This window comes from Hippocampus bargibanti, linkage group LG22 (genome assembly GCF_051943395.1).
Source record: "Hippocampus bargibanti isolate YZ-2025 linkage group LG22, ASM5194339v1, whole genome shotgun sequence".
Classification (NCBI taxonomy): Eukaryota; Metazoa; Chordata; class Actinopteri; order Syngnathiformes; family Syngnathidae; genus Hippocampus; species Hippocampus bargibanti.
The window spans coordinates 7,481,755-7,502,411 of record NC_142755.1 but is presented as its reverse complement, the minus strand read 5'-3'; the positions used below and the strand labels follow the sequence as shown (position 1 = coordinate 7,502,411).

General features: G+C 43.2%; 1 protein-coding gene across 4 annotated transcripts; it reads right to left on the bottom strand.

The window, feature by feature from the left end:
• Positions 1-1,531: 1,531 nt before the first annotated feature.
• On the bottom strand, positions 1,532-20,542 carry igf1 (insulin-like growth factor 1). Of its 4 annotated transcripts, none has more exons than XM_088988469.1 (5): positions 20,404-20,542; positions 15,374-15,533; positions 4,911-5,152; positions 4,809-4,844; positions 1,532-3,119 (listed from the first exon to the last, which is right to left on the bottom strand). In XM_088988469.1, the coding sequence occupies exons 2-5, from the start codon at positions 15,525-15,527 to the stop codon at positions 3,060-3,062; spliced, it is 492 nt and encodes a 163-aa protein (XP_088844595.1). In that variant the 5' UTR covers positions 15,528-15,533; positions 20,404-20,542; the 3' UTR covers positions 1,532-3,059. The 4 variants fall into 4 exon arrangements, with proteins under 4 accessions (XP_088844595.1, XP_088844594.1, XP_088844593.1 ...); XM_088988468.1 differs by having other exon boundaries at positions 20,368-20,506; XM_088988467.1 differs by lacking the exon at positions 20,404-20,542 and adding an exon at positions 16,705-17,380.
• Positions 20,543-20,657: the final 115 nt, after the last annotated feature.

Here is a 20,657-nt window from a genome sequence, read left to right as displayed (position 1 = left end):
TTGAAATGTAGCATGCTATCACGTAGCATCACTTCACAGTACCTTTGGGCTTAATTTTTTTTGGGGGGTGTGGATGAAATAATTTAAAAACAGTAGAAAAAGGAAAAAAAATGCATTTCCGTCACTGCTCTTTTTAAGTTGCGTTCACAGATTTTCGCCACCTCGCGTTCTAATAAACAGACAAATGCATGGGCGCCAACTAGGCTGTGCAGATGGAAATCCCCTCCCCCCCTTATGCCCACCTGTCTGTCACAAAAGTAGCACCATTATACAGTGGACACTTGTTCATATAGGAAATAGTAATGCATAGATTATAGCGTAGGCGTTGAGGGTTATACGCAGGCGGAGCGATGAATCGGAGCTGCGGGAACGTGCATTGATTCCGATATTCCTTGAACGCCCCCTTTTCACTACACTTTTGTTTCGTGTCTATGTGTGTTTGTATGACTAGTCTTGTGAGGACCACTGACATTTTATACCACAGGTGTCAAAGTCAAGGCCCGCGGGCCAAATCCGGCACGCCACATCATTTTTTTCGGCCCGCGAAAGCAAATCAAACTTGTTTAATTCCATGATGATTGCTAAAATCTGAGCCAAAATTTCATATTTGGTCAGTTTTCATATAAACGAGTTATTCATTAATTTGCTGTGTGCTCTATATGTAATATTTGAAGGGATTTAAACATTCTAATGGCTTCCCCAAATTCAGAACGGCCCTCGAGAGGAAACCATAACGACAATGTGGCCCGCGGCAAAAAATGACTTTGACACCCCTGTTTTATACCATACGTAGTGAGGACATTTTTGACAAGTGAGGACCTTTTGGCCGGTGCTCACTAGTTTTTCATTCTAAAGGCTTCTAGACGGTCGATATATGCATCCGTTAAAGTTTCAGAAAGGTCCTCACAAATTCACCCAAAATGATTTTGTGTGTGTGTATTTTCATTTCCCTCAGATACACACACTTTTACACACTGTGTGTGTGTGTATGTGTGTGTGTGTGTGTGTGTGTGTGCTTAATGAGAGGAAAAAGTTCATACCACAAAAAGTAAAACGATATTTGAAGCAAATTCACTACAGGGGCGAGGACTTCGAATGTACCCATTCAGAGTCCTCACTCCTGCTGTTATTTCAGTTTCAAGTCCACATTTTATTTCTTTGTCTTTAAAGAAGTTGAAGTGGGAAACGGGGTGACATTCCGTGTTCAAATGTAATACTAGTTCTCTAAACTAATCAGCAACGGTGGTCCTCACTCCTTATCTGGAGTTATCCGGACCTCACAAAACCATTGACACAGGAATGTGTGTGTGTGTGTGTGTGTGTGTGTGTGTGTGTGTGTGTGTGTGTGTGTGTGTGTGTGTGTGTGTGTGTGTGTGTGCCTGTACCCACCCAAACACACTGAATCTCCAGGTGACCCATTTCTGACCCATGTACTGCGAAAGGAGAATTATTTACTTGAGCTCCTGCATTCCAGTTGGGGTTTGTTTTTCTTATTTATTTATATTAAACAATGAAGGGAGGGGTAGTGTGTGTGTGTGTGTGGGGGGGGTGGGGTAACCAGTGCAGTGCAGTTTTAAATGGTCTTTCTTGCAGCGGTTCTCAAACTGAGGTGCCCGGACAAAATAGTTGTCCTTCTTCACGGACCTTTTGGGTCCTTTCTATTGTGAAACTGACCACTTTATCTGGGAAAAAATATCACGTTTTATCTAAAAAAAAAATACATATATGATTATCATTATTATATATACACCATATTTTCTGCACATAAAGGCGCACGTGAAAGAAAATATTTTTTTCCAAAGCTGACCATGCGCCTCATAATCCGCCTTACGTATATAAACCGTTTTTAAATATGTCATTCATTTAAGGTGCCCCTTATAATGCGGTGCACCTTCTGTATGAAAAGGTTGTTTAAATGTCATTGGTTGAACATGCGCCTTATATACCAGAAAATACGGTACATTTATCACTTTTGAATTGAGTGAGATGCACAAAAAAATGTGTTAGATGTTGTCTTTTTCCAGATTGTAATTTATTATTATTATTAAAACGACAATTAACTTATTCACTGCCAGACATGTTTAAAAATGTGTTCAGTCCACTTCCAGGGTTTTTGTCATTGTCACTTGAATTGCAGGACCCACACAATATTTAGTTTTAGGACTATATAAACATTCAATGCAATGTAAGAATTTGCTTCTTTCGTCAGGAAAAAAAATAGTTAATTCCTAAATGATATGGGTCTGAAGTTATATGAGCTTGAAATGAGGGTGGGTGTCCATAATACAATGTAATGCAGACATATTGGTTTATAGAGCGCTTTAACGACAGCTGAAACTGGAACAAAGCGCTAACATGGAAAAAAGGGGGAAATGATGCCCCCTTGTGGAAGAGAAAATATACCGCCAGAGGCCATGGCCAGCGTTGGATCGGCACCCAAGCATGAAAAAAACTGAACCCGAACACATTTGGGAATGGCGCTCTACGTCATATTTTCAACTCCATAATAAATTTGTGAATGGCAGTGAATGAGTTAAAAAAAAACAGTTGTGTTATTGTCATTTTTTTTTACATTTTAATTGCAAATGGCAGTTTTGGTGAATTAGCATTTTCATCCCGAATCCCAAAGAGTTTGACAACCGCCGCTCAACGGATCTGTCGTCGGTGTTTGGATCACAGACTGCACTTTAAAAGTCGTCCAAAATAAAAAAGAAAACCAAAAAACAAAAAAAAAGCTATCTGCGTTAAATATCCAACTATGAGCCACCTCGGTTTTTAGGGTTTTGTTCAAAAAAAAATAATCACATGAAACTTACTGGATGGCTGGGAGAATTGGGACGGGAAAATGGGAAATATTTCCGAATCGCTTGACCGAATTGTCCGGTAGCAGCTAAACGAACGTCTGTTGCGTTGCTTTAATAAAAACCCGGATAATAAAACGGTGCAGTGTCGAAAACAAAACAACATCGTGGTGGCCCCGCCTCCCTCCATCCAACCGTTTGGGGGCGTGGGGTGAGGTTGGAGGTGGGTCAGGTAAGGCCACGGCCTTTCCTCTTCGCCTACATTCGGTAGTTTCGGCCTGGTGTGTTGCCTCGACTTGAGTTTTTCAGATGTACTTCCTGTAGGGAGGTGGAAGGGGGTTAGGGGTGAGGTGAGGTGGGGTGGGGAGAAATACACTTAGCAACAAGTCAGCTAACGTCCAGTTAGCTGAACAAAAAGTACTTTGACTTTACGCTGAAGGAAGCTAAGTATAAAAAAGCATTGAATCTGTTGAGACTACCTTTATTACATTCTTCTTTTATTTGTCTATTAGCTATGTAGCTAAATAGCTGGCTAGCTATCTATCTATTTGGATTGGATTGCTGTCTATTAGCTAGCTAACTGACTAGCTGGCTAGCTAGCTATCTATTTGCTATCTATTAGCTATCTAACTAACTAGCTGTCTATCTATCTAGCTATTTATTTTCCGTCTGTTAGCTATCTCACTAACTAGCTGGCTAGCTAGCTATTTGCTGTCTATTAGCTCTCTAACAAACTAGATGGTTAGCTATCTATCTATTTGCTGTCTATTAGCTATCTACCTAACTAGCTGGCTATCTAGATCCCTCTCTATTTGCTATCTCTCTAACTCTCTGGCTAGCTAGCTATCTATTTGCTGTCTATTAGCTCTCTAACGAACTAGCTGGCTAGCTATCTATCTATTTGCCATCTAGATGGCTAGCTATTAACAACTATCTCGCTAACTATCTGGCTAGCTAGCTATCTATTTGCTGTCTATTAGCTAACTAACTAACTAGCTGGTTATCTAGCCATATATTTATTTGCTGTATATTAGCTATCTAACTAACTAGTTGGCTATCTAGCTAGCTATCTATTTGCTGTATATTAGCTATCTGATTAATTAGCTGGTTATCTGGCTAGTTATCTAGTCGCTATTTGTCTAGGTAGTCATCTAGATGGCAAGCTATTAACTAGCTATTAGCTAGTTGTGTATTTTCATTTCACTTGGATACACATACTTTACTAACTGTGTGTGTTTATGTGTTTGCTGTCTATTAGCTATCTAACAATCTAGCTGGCTATCTAGCTACCTATTTGTTGTCTATTAGCTCTCTAACTAACTAGCTGGCCAGCTATCTATCTATTTGCTGTCTATTAGCTCTCTAACGAACTAGCTGGCTATCTATCTATCTATTTGTTGTCTATTAGCTTTCTAACTAACTAGCTGGCCAGCTATCTATCTATTTGCTGTCTATTAGCTCTCTAACGAACTAGCTGGCTTTCTATCTATCTATTTGCTGTCTATTAGCTATCTAACTACCTAGCTGGCTATCTATTTGCTGTCTATTAGCTATCTGACTAATTAGTTGGTTGTCTGGCTAGCTAGCCATCTAGATGGCTAGCTATTAAGCTAGCTAGCTAGCTTCCGGGTTGGGTTTTTTGAAACGCGCTTAGAAATGAAATGTATTATTATTATTATTATTATTACTTAGCAAAAAGAAGCGATCCAGGAAAAATGGGCATCTGGAAAGGTCCCAATGGAAATGAAATAGCGCCTTTTTTTTCAGTGTCGAGGGCTGATTTTTGACAGAAAATCCGGGGATTGACCCCCAACCACCTCACCTTACCCCTGAATGCACAGGAGGAGCGCGACACCCCGGCACGCTTCAGGCGCAGTGCGTAATGCGCAGTGGCAGAAAGGGTCTACCACGAAAAGCACGCCCGCTCATGCTTTTTCTCTTTTTTATTCAAAAAGCAAATGCGCATACAAGGCTTGTTCCCGAAACGGCAGAATCTGAAGATCGTACCTTAAAAGCTGAGTGACCAGTTCCGGGCGAAGGTCTCTACAGGGGAGAAACGGAGACGGTTGAACACACACGTCGAGCAATCTCCTTTTCTTTGCCACTCACCTTCTTGTGTTTCGTCTTGTCTGTCTGCACGGCCACCCGTCGGTCGGCCGATTTGTGGCCGGCGCCGGCAACCTTGGCGGGGGCGTCCGTGTGGCGCTGGGCTCGCACCGAGCGGGCGGCCTTGCTGGTTTTGGCGGGCGCGCAGTACATCTCCAGCCGCCGTAGCTCGCAGCTCTGGAAGCAGCATTCGTCCACGATGCCGCGCGAGCGCCGGGCGTTGGGGCCGTAGCCGGTCGGTTTACCTGCGGAAAGTAGATTAGATTGGATTAGATTAGATTGTAATCAAACCAAACCGAATCCAATCCAATCTCGAACGCCAATACGACGCGTGAGTGCGTACGCGAGGGTGGGGAGCTGAGTGGCGCACGGGCCAACTGTTGTCGCTAGCGGACGTGCTGCGTTTTGCTCTAGCGTTTAATAGAGGTGTACGAAGAGTTGTAGCCCCTAATCATGCCTCCAAAGAAAGTAAGTGCTGCTTAAAGTGACAAAAGAAAAGTAGTGCGTACAACTACTGCATTTAAGAAAGAAATAATGGCAAAATATGAAGGAGGTGTGCGAGTGTCTGATCTGGCGAGGGAATACAGCATGGCGAAATCTACCATCAGTACCATATGAAAGAATAAGGAGGCTGTGAAATCGAGTGATGTGGCCGTGGGAGTGAGAGCAAATGTCATTGGATAGAAAAGAACATCCTGTATCCGAGTCATCCGTAGCTGTCACGTTCCGAGCGAGCGAGAGTGACGGCAGCTGACTCGGCGGAACGTAGTGGAATGTTTGGCATCCCAAGACAGACACGTACTACCCAAGCAGGATGTTTATTCACAAATAAAAGAAAAGACAGCGAGTAAGAAGGCAGAGGGTGATCCGACCCGCTTACTACGCCAAAAAGCAAATGGCACACGAGGGTGCAAAATGACGCAATCTCGGAAGATGACATTCATTTACGGGACACCGGGAAAATACCTCGGACCGGATACACTCGCACATCGAAGGAAGAGTCCAGGCACGGTTGCGAGGTGAGTCAATCATCCGGCATTGGCGAGGTGATCGCGAACCGTATAGATGCCCCGTGTCCGTGATTAGAGAATGACAGCGGGTGGAGAACGGCCGGGAGAGGCAGCCCCGCCCCCCGCTGTCAACTCGCAAGTGACAGGAGCAAAGATGTGGTTTCGGTGTTCGAAAAAAATCGCTTTTCGAACAGGGTCCCGGAACGAATTATGGTCGAGAACCGAGGTACCACTGTATAATCGAATCTCGTCGAGTCAGATGAAGGTTGAATCAGGTCGAATCGGATCTGAACTGATGATCTGATCAGATTCGATTAGATTCAATTTAGATCAGATTTGATTTATATTAGATTCTAATCAAACCGAATCTAATCTAATCTAATCAAAATCAAATCGAAATCAAATCCAAATCGAATCGAGTCTGATCTAATCTAATCGAATCAAATCGATTCTAATCAAATCTGATACAGTCTGATCGAATCGGATTAAATCGAGTCAAATCGGATCGAATCGACTGGGATCCGATTAGAATCTAATCTAAATCTAATCTACATCAAATCAACTCTAATCAGAATCAGAATCAGAATACCTTTATTCGTCCCGCAATGGGGAAAATTGAATCTAATCTAATCGAATCAAATTGAATCCAATCAGATCAAATCAGATTCAATTTAGATTAGATTCTAATCAAACCGAATCGAATCAAATCGAAATCTAATCGAATCAAATTGAATCCGATCAAATCAGATTTAAGTTAGATTCTAATCAAACCGAATGGAATCTAATCTAATCTAATCGAATCCGATCAGATTAGATATGATTTAGATGATATTAGATTATATTTAGGTTTAATTAGATTAGATTTGATTAGCTTTTATTCGTTGAGAAATTGGCATTTGACAGCAGCAAAGTGATGCAAGGAAGAGGAAAGGAAAGAAGTCGAAAAACAAAATACAGGAGCTGCTGTAAAGACGCCATCTTGAACATGAAACAAACAAAAGAACAACAAAAACTAAATAACAAATAATATGACAACACAAAGACATGACTTTCTGCACCTTCTTTGATGCATGAAGCAGTTCTAGATGAAAGAGGAGAGGATCAAAGCATCCTTTTCACCAGTGGATCAGGGACGTCATGGTAAAATGTGCTCATCTGCTACAAGCTGAAATGTTGAAACTAAACTGTAGCTTCATGATTGCCGAAAGTTTGACGAAAATAGTTTGTCTCACATCTCCTGTCCCATGTAAATCCGCTTCAATTCCAAGCCGTGACAGTTCCACATACGCATCAGCGCTCATCATTGAATCTGCCGTTTACAAGGAGTCCATTAGGCTGGACCAGACGCGCTGTTATTCCCGAGACTTTCGTTGAAAGAAACGCAAGCGACGGTTCCGACGGAGGTGTGAACATGTCGCCGGCCGCCGGAGCTAAAAATACACTGCGCGAGTTTGAATTATTTAAGCTAACGGCGGATTCATTCGCGGGGGGATTCCGTCAAAATGGCTGCTTGGTAGCTGCTGTGACGCAATACATCTTTTGCGGCTCCGGAGAAATGGTTACCCAAAAAAAATGATTTAGGATAATCATCATTTTTTTTTTAAGTCCATTTTTGGGGAGCAAAATGTTTTTTTTTTTTAACTCATTCATGCCAGATGTGCTAAAATGTGTCCATTCCAATGCCAGGGTTTTTGTCATTTTCACTCAAATTTCAGGACCCATAGAATATTGAGTTTTAGGACTACATAATCAAACCTTAGACTATCTTCTTTCATTCACGGGCTCGTTTGCGAACGACACATTACTCATTTTGGCAACTCCGTTTGCATCCCAAAAAATAGTTCGTATGCCAAGGTAAAATTTTCATCAATTTAACGTTCGTCAACCGAAAAGTTCGGCAACCGAAAAGTTCGTAACCCGTGGTATCACTGTATTGAGTTTTAGGACGACATAAACATTCAGTACAGCGTCAGAAACCTTAAAAAAACTCTCTTCTTTCATCAGAAAATAGTTAATTCCTAAATGATATGGGTCAGGAGTTATACGAACTTGAAATGAGGGCGGCTATCCAAAATACAATGCAATACATCCATATTGGTTTATATAGAGCTTTACCAACAGCTGAAGCTGGAACAAAGCACTAACATGGAAAAATAACATTGCCAGAAACCATGGCGAGCGCTTTATCGGCACCCAAGCATGAAAAAAACAAAAGCCGAACAAATTCGGGAATGATTCCTAAATGATATGGGTCTGGAGTTATATGAGCTTGAAATGGGGGCAGCACATTGATTTATATCACGCTTTAACAACAGCTGAAGCTGTATGAAAGCACTAACATGGAAAAAGGGGAAATGCTGACCCCTCATGGAAGGGAAAAACATTGCCAGAGGTCTGAACAGCGCTTTATCGGCACCTCCCTGGAAGTAAAACCAGTAGCTGAACAAATTCAGGAATGACGCTCTGCTCTACGTCATATTTTCAATTCCCGAATAAATACTGGAATGGCAGTAAATGAGTGAAATCGGATGACAACAAAGTCATAGTTTTCACAATAAAACATGAACCTGTGACATGGATTTATTTGGGTCCATTTTTGGGAGTTTGTTTGGCAGGGTCTGGTGAGTGACGTGGGCGCCCCAGGTCGGAAGTCATGTTTTCAACAAGCGAATTGGAGGTCATCCCTAAAATATGAAGACTTAATTTCCTTTTGATTCTCTCAAAAACTAGAATGGGGTTGTCGGACCCTGGAGTTTGACACGCCCCCCCCCGATGCGCCTCAACTCCCAATGAGAGATGATATAACAGCCATCCAGGCCTCATTACTTGCTTTCGCTCTCCCTAAACAAAAAAAAAAAAAAAAACAGCTTTGCAAATTAACATCCGCTGTTATCCCCCAAAATAGCTGGCAACCCCCGCTGGCCGAGCAGCTGGAAGAGTGGGGGGGTGAGAGGGTGAACAAATCAGCTGGCATCGGTTGTAAGATGTCAGATAATCAGCACCGGCAGATCAAGAAGGAAAAAAAAAAGCACGCAGATGATAATAATCAGGTCTTAAAGCTTTATACGCTTTTAAAAGCGTTAGCTTCCACGGATAATGCCCGGAAGTAATCCAGCGCAAACAAAAACCATCTCCCATGACAGTTTTCTGACAATAATAATACATGTCATTCATAAGCGCCTTTCAAAATTCTCAAGGACACTTTACAGTCACAGGATATTTTTTTTCTGCGGGTGAGCAGCGGTAGCCACATGCGCCAGCGTTCACTCAACCCGGAAGTAACATAAAAACAACAATAATAATATATACAGTATATATACAAGTAATATCCGAGTCACGACCGGGTTCCGTTCCGACAAAACGGTCGTAAGTCGAACGGTCCTAAGTCGAGATCCATTCAAAATAGCCGATGTGACGTTTACACTACCAGATCGTCTACGATGTCAATCTGTTGTTTTTATGCAACGTGTTCTATTGAATACAGTGATACCTCGGTTTACGAACCCCTTGGCTTACAATCTTTTCAGTTTACGAACGTTAAATTCATGAAATTTTTACCTTGGCATACAAACTTTTTTCGGGATACACGCGGAGCTCCCTCAATGTGTGATGTGTCGTTCGCGAAGGAGCCCGTTCTTCTAACAACAAAATGGCAGCCGACTGTTTTGGTTCTCTATTCCCCGCCCCCAGTCTTTGGTTAAAGCCACGTGATTGGTCAAGAACGCAGCAGTGAGGGGCGGTGGTTTAAACGTTAAAGAAACAGGCAGACAACAGTGAGAGAGTTTCAACTTTCATAGTTCAAAAGCAGAATGTAGACTGCAAGGTTAAAATATCCCATCAATCAGGCTCCACAAATAACCCGCACAAGCCATCTGTACACTTGATTCAAAAAGCTATCAACCCAGCTAAACAGAACACAATTGATGAGGAACAAGGTAAAATTATGGCAGAGAAAGCACCAAGAAGGGATCATTCCTCAAGATGGTGAAAGAAGAAGGCTACGTTCCTCATCAAGTGTTTAATGCTGTTGAAACCGGCCACTCCATTCCATCAAGCCATCAATGACCATCACAAAGATAAATAAAACGACTTTTTTAGACAGTACAGTTTATTTCTTTAATTACAATACCATAGCACATTTATTATACATAAAATAGGGTATATTCTGTGGAGTTTTAAGGCTTAGGAAAGTAGAAAATTATGTTTTATGGGGACCTGGGAACGGATTATTCTCATTTTAATGGTTTCCTATGGGAAATTAATTTTTGGGATACACACTTTTCGCCTTACACACTCTATCTGGGAACCAATTAAGTTCGTAATCCAAGTCGTCACTGTACTTTTCCACCTTGAACCGTTAGCGGTCGAGGCGTCCTCCCGCGCCAACATTTCCGTGACAACAGAGGTTGGATTCTCCTTCCGCCATCATTCCAGAAGGGCACGATGAGCTTCTCTACTTTTACAGCCTGCTCACGGTGTTCCTCAAAATCCAAAAGATTCTTGGGAAGCAGCCGAGGTCGAGGACGTTTTATGGCCAAGCGGGAGAGTGAGGCGCTGCTGGTTTTGGAGCGAGGGGGTTAGTCGTTGTAAAGACCAGTTGCGCTTCATGCGTCAGATCCAGTCAATTTTTTTTGGACAGCTTGTCCTGGGTGTAAAAGCTGAAGAGGAAAGAAAAAGGAGAATGGCCTTCCAAGGCCGCCTTCTACCAATACATCAAGAATGGCGTGTCCAAAAGGAGCGCGGCGATCGGATTCACGGGCCGCTTGGGGAGGCTTTGGCAACTCACGTAGGCAAACGGAAGGGGAGGTCGCAAATGGAAGCCGTTTTGCCCTCCAAAGGCAAGGTCAAACAATCCTCCATCAGATGTCTCCAGCGGGTCCATAGAAGTACACTATCTACGCTAGGATGCTATAAAAATCTTGCTTTAAATGATCGGATGATGGAATGACAAAAACCGATGTCGGTAATGAACTCCCCCTTTGCTCTTCGAAGGCAAGGTCAGACAATCCTCCATCAGGTGTCTCCAGTGGGTCCATATAAGTGCGGTATCTACGTTAGGGCACTATCAAAATCTTGCTTCAAATGATAGGATCAGTTGAATTACAAAAATGGATCGGTAATGCAAATGGAGGCCATTTTGCTTTGCTCTCCGAATGCAAAGTCGGACAATCCTCCATCAGGTGTCTCCAGTGGGTCCGTACAAGTGCGGTATCTACGCTAGGGCGCTATCAAAATCTTGCTTCAAATGATAGGATCAGTTGAATTACAAAAAATGGATCGGTAATGCCAATGGAGGCCATTTTGCTTTGCTCTCCGAATGCAAAGTCGGACAATCCTCCATCAGGTGTCTCCAGTAGGTCCATACAAACTACGCAAAGGCGCTATCAAAATCTTGCTTCAAATGATAGGATCAGTTGGATCAAAGGCGCTATCAAAATCTTGCTTCAAATGATAGGATCAGTTGAATTACAAAAAATGGATCGGTAATGCCAATGGAGGCCATTTTGCTTTGCTCTCCGAATGCAAAGTCGGACAATCCTCCATCAGGTGTCTCCAGTAGGTCCATACAAATGCGGTTACTACGCAAAGGCGCTATCAAAATCTTGCTTCAAATGATAGGATCAGTTGAATTACAAAAAATGGATCGGTAATGCCAATGGAGGCCATTTTGCTTTGCTCTCCGAATGCAAAGTCGGACAATCCTCCATCAGGTGTCTCCAGTGGGTCCGTACAAGTGCGGTATCTACGCTAGGGCGCTATCAAAATCTTGCTTCAAATGGTACGATCAGGGAATTACAAAAATGGATGTCAGTAATGAACCTCCCCAATTGCTCTCCAAAGGCAAGGTCGGACAGTCCTCCATGAGGTGTTTCCAGTAGGTCCATACAAATGCGGTATCTACGGTACGGTGCTATCAAAATCTTGCTTCAAATGGTCGGATCAGGGAATTACAAATGGATGTTGGCAATGAACCCCCCTTTGCTCTCTGAAGACAAGATCGGACAATCCTCCATCATGCGTTTCCAGTGTCTCCATACAAGTGCTAGAACGCTCCAAAGAGCGCTATCAAACAGACCCGAGACTCTGACGACTCACGAGGTCTTGGTTTTCACTTTGCCGGCCGGGCATTCAGGTTTGCCGCAGGGGGGGGGTGAGGGGGTAGAGGGCTTGATCATCCACTAATCCCCCCCTTCGTAATCCCCTTGCCGCTGAGGGCCAAGGCCTCGCCGTTTGCGTTTGCGTGCGTGCATGTGACGCGCTGTTTACACATTCACCGTCGGGAGCTTCCCCGAGTCCAATCGAGCGAAGACCGCCAATTTCCTGCGCCGCTTCCACCTGCGTGGACACCCCCCACCCCCCCCACAAAAAAAAAACAATAAACGATGAAAACAATTAGCTGTGACGGATGGATTTTCTACTCCATCTGGTCATCATTTTCCCTAATTTTTCTTAGTGGGTGGGGGGGGGGGGGGCTGTGGGGGTCATAGGGAACCCATCCAGAGTGCGATAAGGGTTCTCACGCTCACTCCAGAGCAAATGCTTCACCTTCAGCTTAAAAGCGGCTCGGTGAGAGTTGGAACCAGAAAACTAAAGGTGCCAGAACAGGCTCGGATTCGCAGTAACGGCGTCTTCCCGGTCCAGCGGCAGAAGCTCTCCAAAAGAGCCACTCGCCATTTCTAGGTCAGAGCAATAAATTGGAAAAAGTGACGAGCCATGTGGATTCTTTGCACTACCGCAAGTTTTGTTTCCACCCGGCTAAGGATTCGCCGTCGTCAAGGCTCGCTCGTGCGTAAGGTGGATAGACGCTGAAGCTCACACAGATGCGCCGTCAGCTAATTCTCAATGCTGCGAGACTAATAAAGGTACAGTGGCTTACGAACTTAATTGGTTCCCAGACAGAGTGTGTAAGGCGAAAAGTGTGTATCCCAAAAATTAATTTGCCATAGGAAACCATTAAAATGAGAATAATCCGTTCCCAGGTCCCCATAAAACATAATTTTCTACTTTCCTAAACCTTAAAACTCCACGAAATATACCTTATTTTATGTATAATAAATGTGCGATGGTATAATAATTAAAGAAATAAACTGTACTATCTAATAAAGTCATTTTATTGACCTTTGTGATGGTTGACGGCTTGATGGAATGGAGTGTCCGCTTTCATCAGCATTAAACACTTGATGAGGAACGTAACCTTCTTCTTTCACCATCTTGAGGAATGATCCCTTGTAGGTGCTTTCTCTGCGATAATTTTACCTAGTTCCTCATCAATTGTGTTTTGTTTAGCTGGGTTGATAACTTTTTGCATCAAGTGTACAGATGGCTTGTGCGGGTTATTTGTGGAGCCTGATTGATGGGATATTTTAACCTTGCGGTCGACGCTCTGCCGTTGAACTATCAAAGTTGAAACTCTCTCACTGTCGTCTGGCTGATCTTTAATGTTTGCTATCTATTTGCTATCTCTTAGCTGTCTTGCTGGCTATCTAGCTGGCTATTAACTATCTATCTGGCCTGCTATCTGGCTGGCTGGCTATCTGGATAGCTACCTAGCTGGCTATCTATCTAGCTACCTAGCTATCTATCTATTAGCTATCTAACTGGCCAGCTATCTAGCTGGCTAGCTATTAGCTATATATTAGCTAGCTTTCTATCTATTTGAGTTCCTTTCGGGTTGAGTGAACGCTGGCGCGTGTGGCTTCCACTGCTCACCCAAAGCAAAACTTCTTCTGTGACTGTAAAGTGACCTTGAGAGTTTTGAAAGGTGCTTAGAAATCAAATGTATTTTTATTATTTTTATTATTATTGCTATCTAACTGGCTACCTTGCTAGCTAGCTATTTGCCAACTACCTATCTAGCTGCCTACCTAACTAGCTATCTATTTGCTATCTATTTGGTATCTATATGCTATCTATCTATCTAGCTAGCTATCTATTAGTTATCTATTAGCCAGCTAGCTAAGTTTCTATTTATTTGAGTTATTCCTGGTTGAGTGAACGCTGGCACGTGCGGCTGCCGCTGCTCACCTACAGAAAAACATATCCTGAGACTGTAAAGTGACCTTGAGAGTTTTGAAAGGCGCTTATAAAGGAAATGTATTATTATTATTAAACTTTCTGACAACCCCCCCACCACTCCCCGCCATTGCCCCCACACATAACTCATTTACTGCCATTGCTGAATTTGTTTGGGTTTTGTTTTTTTCATGCTTGGTTGTCGATATAGATGCTGGCCAGACCTCTGGCAATATTTTTCCCTTCCACAAGGGGGCATCATTCCCCTTTTTTTCCATCTTAGCGCTTTGATCCAGCTTCAGCTGTTGTTAACGCACGACAGTATATAAACCAATATGTATGTATTGCATTGTATTTTGGACACCCGCCCCCATTTCAAGCTCATATAACTCCAGACCCATCTCATTTAGGAATTAACTCCAGAGAGCACGACAGCAAAACCATGATGAAAAAATAGGCCCAGAGAATATTTTAAGTCGAGCCAAGGCTAGAATTGAAATATCTCCATTTCTGTATCTAAATCAAAATGTATTGTACAGACGCTCCCCTACTTACAAACATTCCAGTTACGAACAACGGTACATACAAACATTTTTGCGGGTATGTGGCAAAACGTTCAAAGAGAGATGCTCCAAGTTAGATTTTGTATTGCAAAGTTAAACTTCATTCTATTTATCTTATTACGTACGTACTGTGTGTGTATCTCTTTCTCTCTCTCTCTAACATATGTAGTATTCTCTCCAGTTGTACATGTGCATATCTTTACAGGGCATATATTTTATTAAATGTTTATTTTACAGCACAAACCAATACAGGTTACTTATATAAGCCTTAATCATACTGATATAAACCTTAAATGTACTTCTATAAGCCTTAAACATACATTCCAGATAAAACTGAAATCCAACTTACGACCTGTTCGACGTACAACCACCCATACTTACGACCTCGACCTCCAGATCCTATTTTTAACATTTTAAGATGGGGAGTTTGTGAGTCTTTTAGCCTCCGAGTCGCTATTCAACATTTTGAATGGATTTCTACTTACGACCATTTTGACTTACGACCGTTTGGTCGAAACGTAACTCAGTCGTAAGTCACCTGTATGTACAACATATAGCACTGTATAGCAACTTACGAACAAATTCACCTTACGAACGACCGTTCAGAACGTATCTCATTCGTAAATGGGGAGCGTCTGTATTGTGCATTGTATTCCCAAAAGGTCAAAGGTTCTCAGGCAAAGGACGGTGGGGTGAGCAGGTGTGAGGAAATGGGACTTGGGGGGTTTTGGGGGGGGGGAATCTTCCGGAATAGGATGTGAATGTCAACTCGGGTGTTTTTTTATTGATGAGCTCGGTCAGCCCTTGCAGAGCGGGTTCATGAATAAAAAATAAGCCCGGGGGGGGGGCGGAAAAGGGGGGTGTACACGGTTGCACTTACTGAAATAAAAGCCCCGCTCTCCGCACACAAACTGCAGCGTGTCGACCAGCTCCGCCCCGCACAGCGTCTCTGGCCGCGCCCCCGAAGCAGCCGGAGACAGGCTCAGGATGCACAGCAGTAGTGAAAGGGCGTGGCCAAGGGACATCCGGCACATTGCATTCTGCAGAACGACAGACAAAGTCAGAGGTGGAGGGGGGGGGGGTGCATCACCGGGTGGGCGCAGCACGCACGCAGTCACAAAGCGCCTTTTACGCACGCCAGGCGCTTGGATTCCATGTGGGTGTTGAGTCCACGCGGAAAAAAAAAAGACACGTTGAGTGAAACTTTATCAATACAGATGACAAATACAGTGAGACCTCAACTTACAAACTTTTCGTCTTACAAACATCAAATTTCTGAAAATTAAACCTTATAATAAGCACTATTTTCATAATACACACCCACCACGGCTGGCGGAGTGATCTTCGGCGGAAGCACACGACTGAACAGCACCAACAGTCCATATGGAGGTGACTCTCCTTCCATAAGCCATCAACGACCACCAAAAAGGTCAATAAAACTTTATTTTACAGCACAGTTTATTTCTTTAATTACAGTCCTCATGTAATGCGCCTCTCTTTCCAAACTGCAATTCCCTTCGACCTCCAACGCCATTCCATCAATGACCATCACAAATGTAAATAAAGTGACTTTATGATAAAATTCAGTGTATTTCTTTCATTACAATACAATAGCACATTTATTATACATAGAATAAGGTATGTTGTGTGTAGTTTTAAGGCTTTTTTAGTTGAAAAGTAGATTTTATGGAAACCCGGGAACGGATTATTCCCATTTTAATGGTTTCCTATGGGAATTATTTTTTGACATACACACTTTTCGCCTTACACACGCTGTCTGGGAACCAATTAAGTTCGTAAGTTGAGGTCTCACTGTAAACATAAAAACAAACACCTGATCCGCCCAAAAAAAGCCACCTTCTCGTGCGTAAAGACGCACGGAGAACCGCACGAGAACCGCTAAAGACGCACGGGAACCGCGCGAGCTCTGACAGCTTCTCATCTCCCCAAAAAGGAAAAATAAATGCACGATAACGCATCATAAAAACATCACACAGGTCTTTTTTTTTTTGCACAAAAACGGAATCCCGGTTCTTGAAAAAAAAATCGTGCGTAATGGAGGGCAAAAACCCCCATTGGAAGGATGCAATTTCCGCAACAAAAAAAAAGGATCATAGACATAAATTGCACGCGAATGACGCGCGCGGGTGGGAATAAATGTACGGATGACAAAAATACGCGTAAAAGTGCGCGCGAGAAGGTACGGGTTACCTTGAGGACGTCCCATAAATGCCACCGGAGGGAGGAAAGCGCGCAGGACATCCCCGTGGATCTCCGCAACCCAAAAAAAAAAAAAAAAAAAAAAAAAAAAAGCCGGCGACTAGTCAACTTGTTTCAAGTCATTAAAAAAACGGAGAAAAAAAGAGAAAAAGAAAAACGAGGTAAGAGAAAGGAAAACACGCGGGGGGTCGAGAAGAAACAAAACAAAAAAAAAAAAGCGGACGAGATGCGCACACCGGGTGCCTAAAATGTCACATCTCAACATCGCCACTTTTGTTCCATTGCGCGCTGCTGCTTTTGGAGAGAAGTGAGATTTGAGCGAACAGGAGACGGATTTAGCTCGAAAATCCCTCACATTTATCGAACGTTACGCACGCGGCAAAGATGCATGTGGAGCAGGAAACAGCTGGGCCGCCCTTCAGACTCGCGCGCCTCCGAACTTATTCATTAAGCATTTTTTTTTTGGGCACGCGTTCAAATCACGACATTCTCGCTCTTTTCTCACTCTCTCTCTTTTCGGATTTTTTTTTTTTTTTGCTTCCTTGAAAACAGCCTGAGATTTTTCGCGCGGATGAGTTTGCTCGCGTCACGTGAACGCGCACCGTCGGCGAAACCGCCAAACCGATGGAGCGGCTCTGCCGGGCGCATGACGTCATGCACTTTCACCTTGCAAGCCGACGCATGTTGCAACGGGAGGTGTCGGGGAGGGGGCTGCAGGGGGCGCTACAGAGCAATGACAGCGCACGTAGGGCGCGCGGGGAGGGGGGGGGGGTAAACTTGGCAAGACGACAGAGCCAATCGCAAAGCAGGACAACCGAGCGTGCGTCCCTCCCGGCCATGCGCGAGGGATGCCAAAAGACACGCTAAAGGGGGGGGGGGGGGGGGGGGGGGGGGGGGGGGGGGGGGAGTGGGTTAAGGCGCATGCGCAGAAGCACCACACGCAAGCATCACCAAGATGATGATGATGATGATGATGATGATGATGACATGACGACAACGAGACACCGAAAGCTGCTTTGGGATCCCAAGATGACCCCGTTGGCAGCAGGCGGCGAGCCCGGTGCGCACGCTTCTGGAATTTTAGGACACTGCGTATCATTTTTTAATAACAAAAATTATGAAAGTCAACATTTTCTTAATGCAAAGGGTCATCGTCAAATATATTGCTCAATGGAGGTCTTAGAGTGGGGGAAATGAAGCTTAGACAACAGTCATGCAAAACAGGGGCCAGTCAATGACTTGATATAAGCACTGCTTTTGAGTAGAAGAGCAAGATGAGCTTTTTAATATCATTGAGGAAGCAGAAAACTCAACTCGACTTCAGGAGAGTACTGAGAAAAAAAATAGGTGCGACATAGAAAGACAGTGAATACAAAAAAAATATTTAAAAAAAATTGGGGCCCCGGCTCCAACTGCACAGGTGTTGCTCGTTCTAATCAGTGTCAGTTAAAAGGACTCCCGGCATGACCGTTCAGTGTCGGGTCATTGTTTGTTTCACCTTGTCAGGTTTGTTTCGTCTTGTCGTGTTTTACTGGTGGTTTTGTTTGCTACTTTGGACCTTTTTGTTCTGATGACTCTGTTGTTTGAGATTTTGTTCCTGCTGATTTTAACTCATTTTATTTGGGAATTGAAAATATGACATCGAGCGCAATTCCCGCGGATTTTGTTTTTTTTTTTCCTTTTTGGGTGCCGAAAAAGTGCTGGTCAGACCTCTGGCAATGTTTCTTCCCTTCCACAAGAGGGCATCATTTCCCTTTTGTCCAGGTTAGCGCTTTGTTCCAACTTCAGCTGTTGTTAAAGCGCTATATAAACCGATATGTATGTATTGCATTGCATTTTGGACAGCTGCCCTCATTTCAAGCTCGTATAACTCCAGACCCATATAATCTAGGAATTAACGCTTTTTTTTCGGATGAAAGAACAAGAAAGTCTAATGTTTCTAACGCTTTATTGAATATTTATGTAGTCTTAAAAGTCAATATGCTGTGGGTCTTTCAATTTGAGTGACAATGACAAAAACCCTGGCACTGGAGTGCACACATTTTTGCATTTCGTCTGGCAGTGAATGAGTTAAAAGGACTCCCCGCATGACCATTCAGTGTCGGGTCTGTGTTTGTTTCACACTGTCAGGTTTGTTTCGTCTTGTTGTACTTTACTCATGGTTTTGTTTGCTACTTTGGACCTTTTTGTTTTAATGACTTTTTTTTTGTATGAGATTTTGTTCCTGCTGACTTTATTTCATACAAATTGTTAAATACATCCTGCCTGCTTTTTTTTTTTTTTTTTACATCCACCACCACACAAATCGTGACAATTGCTACAAATGTATTTTTAGTGTGTGTTATTTTGAGTGGAACTATCGATTTCTCCAATGCAATGTGCCAGTTATATCAGTACGCGCAAGCAGGGTCACATGAGGATGCTTGATTAGGAAAGCCATTAATCCTCCGTTCTCCAGATTAAATGTGAGGTTTGTGACACTAAAATCCAAGCGGCCCCAAAAAAGGAAGTCATTGAAAGAACTGTTCGTTCCATTTTTATTCCCTAAAATTGAGAAGTCGCTACTTGTTTGACAGATCGTCAATAATGTCAGATTCCGACAATTTAGAAGAGGGGGAGACGGGCGGGGGGCTATGGGTTTATTGTTTTTATCGTTTCACCACAGAATCATCCGCCGAAAGGCTTGTAAATGTCGCTTTTTTGGCCAGCTGCTACTATTGCAAACCTGGCTAGCTTGTCGAATATCGTTGCGGCTGCTTCATGTAAACGACTAAACGAAAACAGTGGCTGGATCGGGGGTTGTTGTATCCAACGGAAGCAAAAGTGAAATAAAAACAAAATATTTTGTTCAACTTTCGCTGAACTACTTTCACAATGACACCAGGGAAACAAACTTTTTATCGCCAGCAAACGTCACCACATCGCCCCCCCTCAAAAAAAACAACATTCAAGTTAGTGTCCTTGCAATGGCGCAGAATGTTCAATTGGCGGCGCTCGTGAGCAGTTAAGCTGCTTAGCCAACCACCGCGAGGAATACAAAGAAGAACTACGATTGGGCAACCTTGTTTGCTACTCACGTTTTTTGTGTTTGCGGCAGTTCGTTTTATTTGTGTTTTCTTTGATAATAATAATAATAATAATAATAATAATACATTTTATTTTAATCGCCTTTCAAAGCCCTCAAGGACACTTTACATTCACAGACAAGCATAGATAATAATACACAATAAATAAAATACAATTATACGGTGTAGTTGAGCGCCATTCAAAAAACTAGTTATAAATATGAGGGTTTGTTTAAAAAAATACAAATCTAAAAGACGACGGAAATGGTGGTCATAAATCAATCTCGCCGTACAGGTGCTGTCGAATATCATTATTAGCCTGTCAATCTCGGCTAATAGCCGCCATTATAAATGATTACAATTCCCGTTTCAAAGTTGTAGTACGCCGAACATTATTTAAAATGATTTAAAAAAAACGTATAAGGGGAAACATAAGTTGACAGGTATGAACTCGTTTGCAACGTTGACATGCCACAAGGAAGTCATTTCCTTCATGAATATGAATCGATGCACTGCTGGCGTGCGGCCATTTTGTGAGCTTCGAAGGAGGCTTTGCGACATGGTGTAATATTTAGAAGTACACGCATACCTACGTGACGGCCACGCCGTGCGTGTGTTGTGATACCTCACAATGTGCCTGGGGAGCCAGCCGCACGATGATTTTTTATTCTTAAATCAGCCGAGGTCCGGTTTCGTGCGTCTCGCTACCGCAGGACGACGCATCGGAGGGCGGTCGTCGAAAAGAGTCATCGTGGTCGGGCAGAGATGGAACATACAATTAGAAAGATTCGACACGAAGAATTCAAAGGGCAAGATGAGCAGAAATAATCAGGCGGTTGCATCTTGTACCGTTGCAGGACTCCCAATAGGGGGCGACAG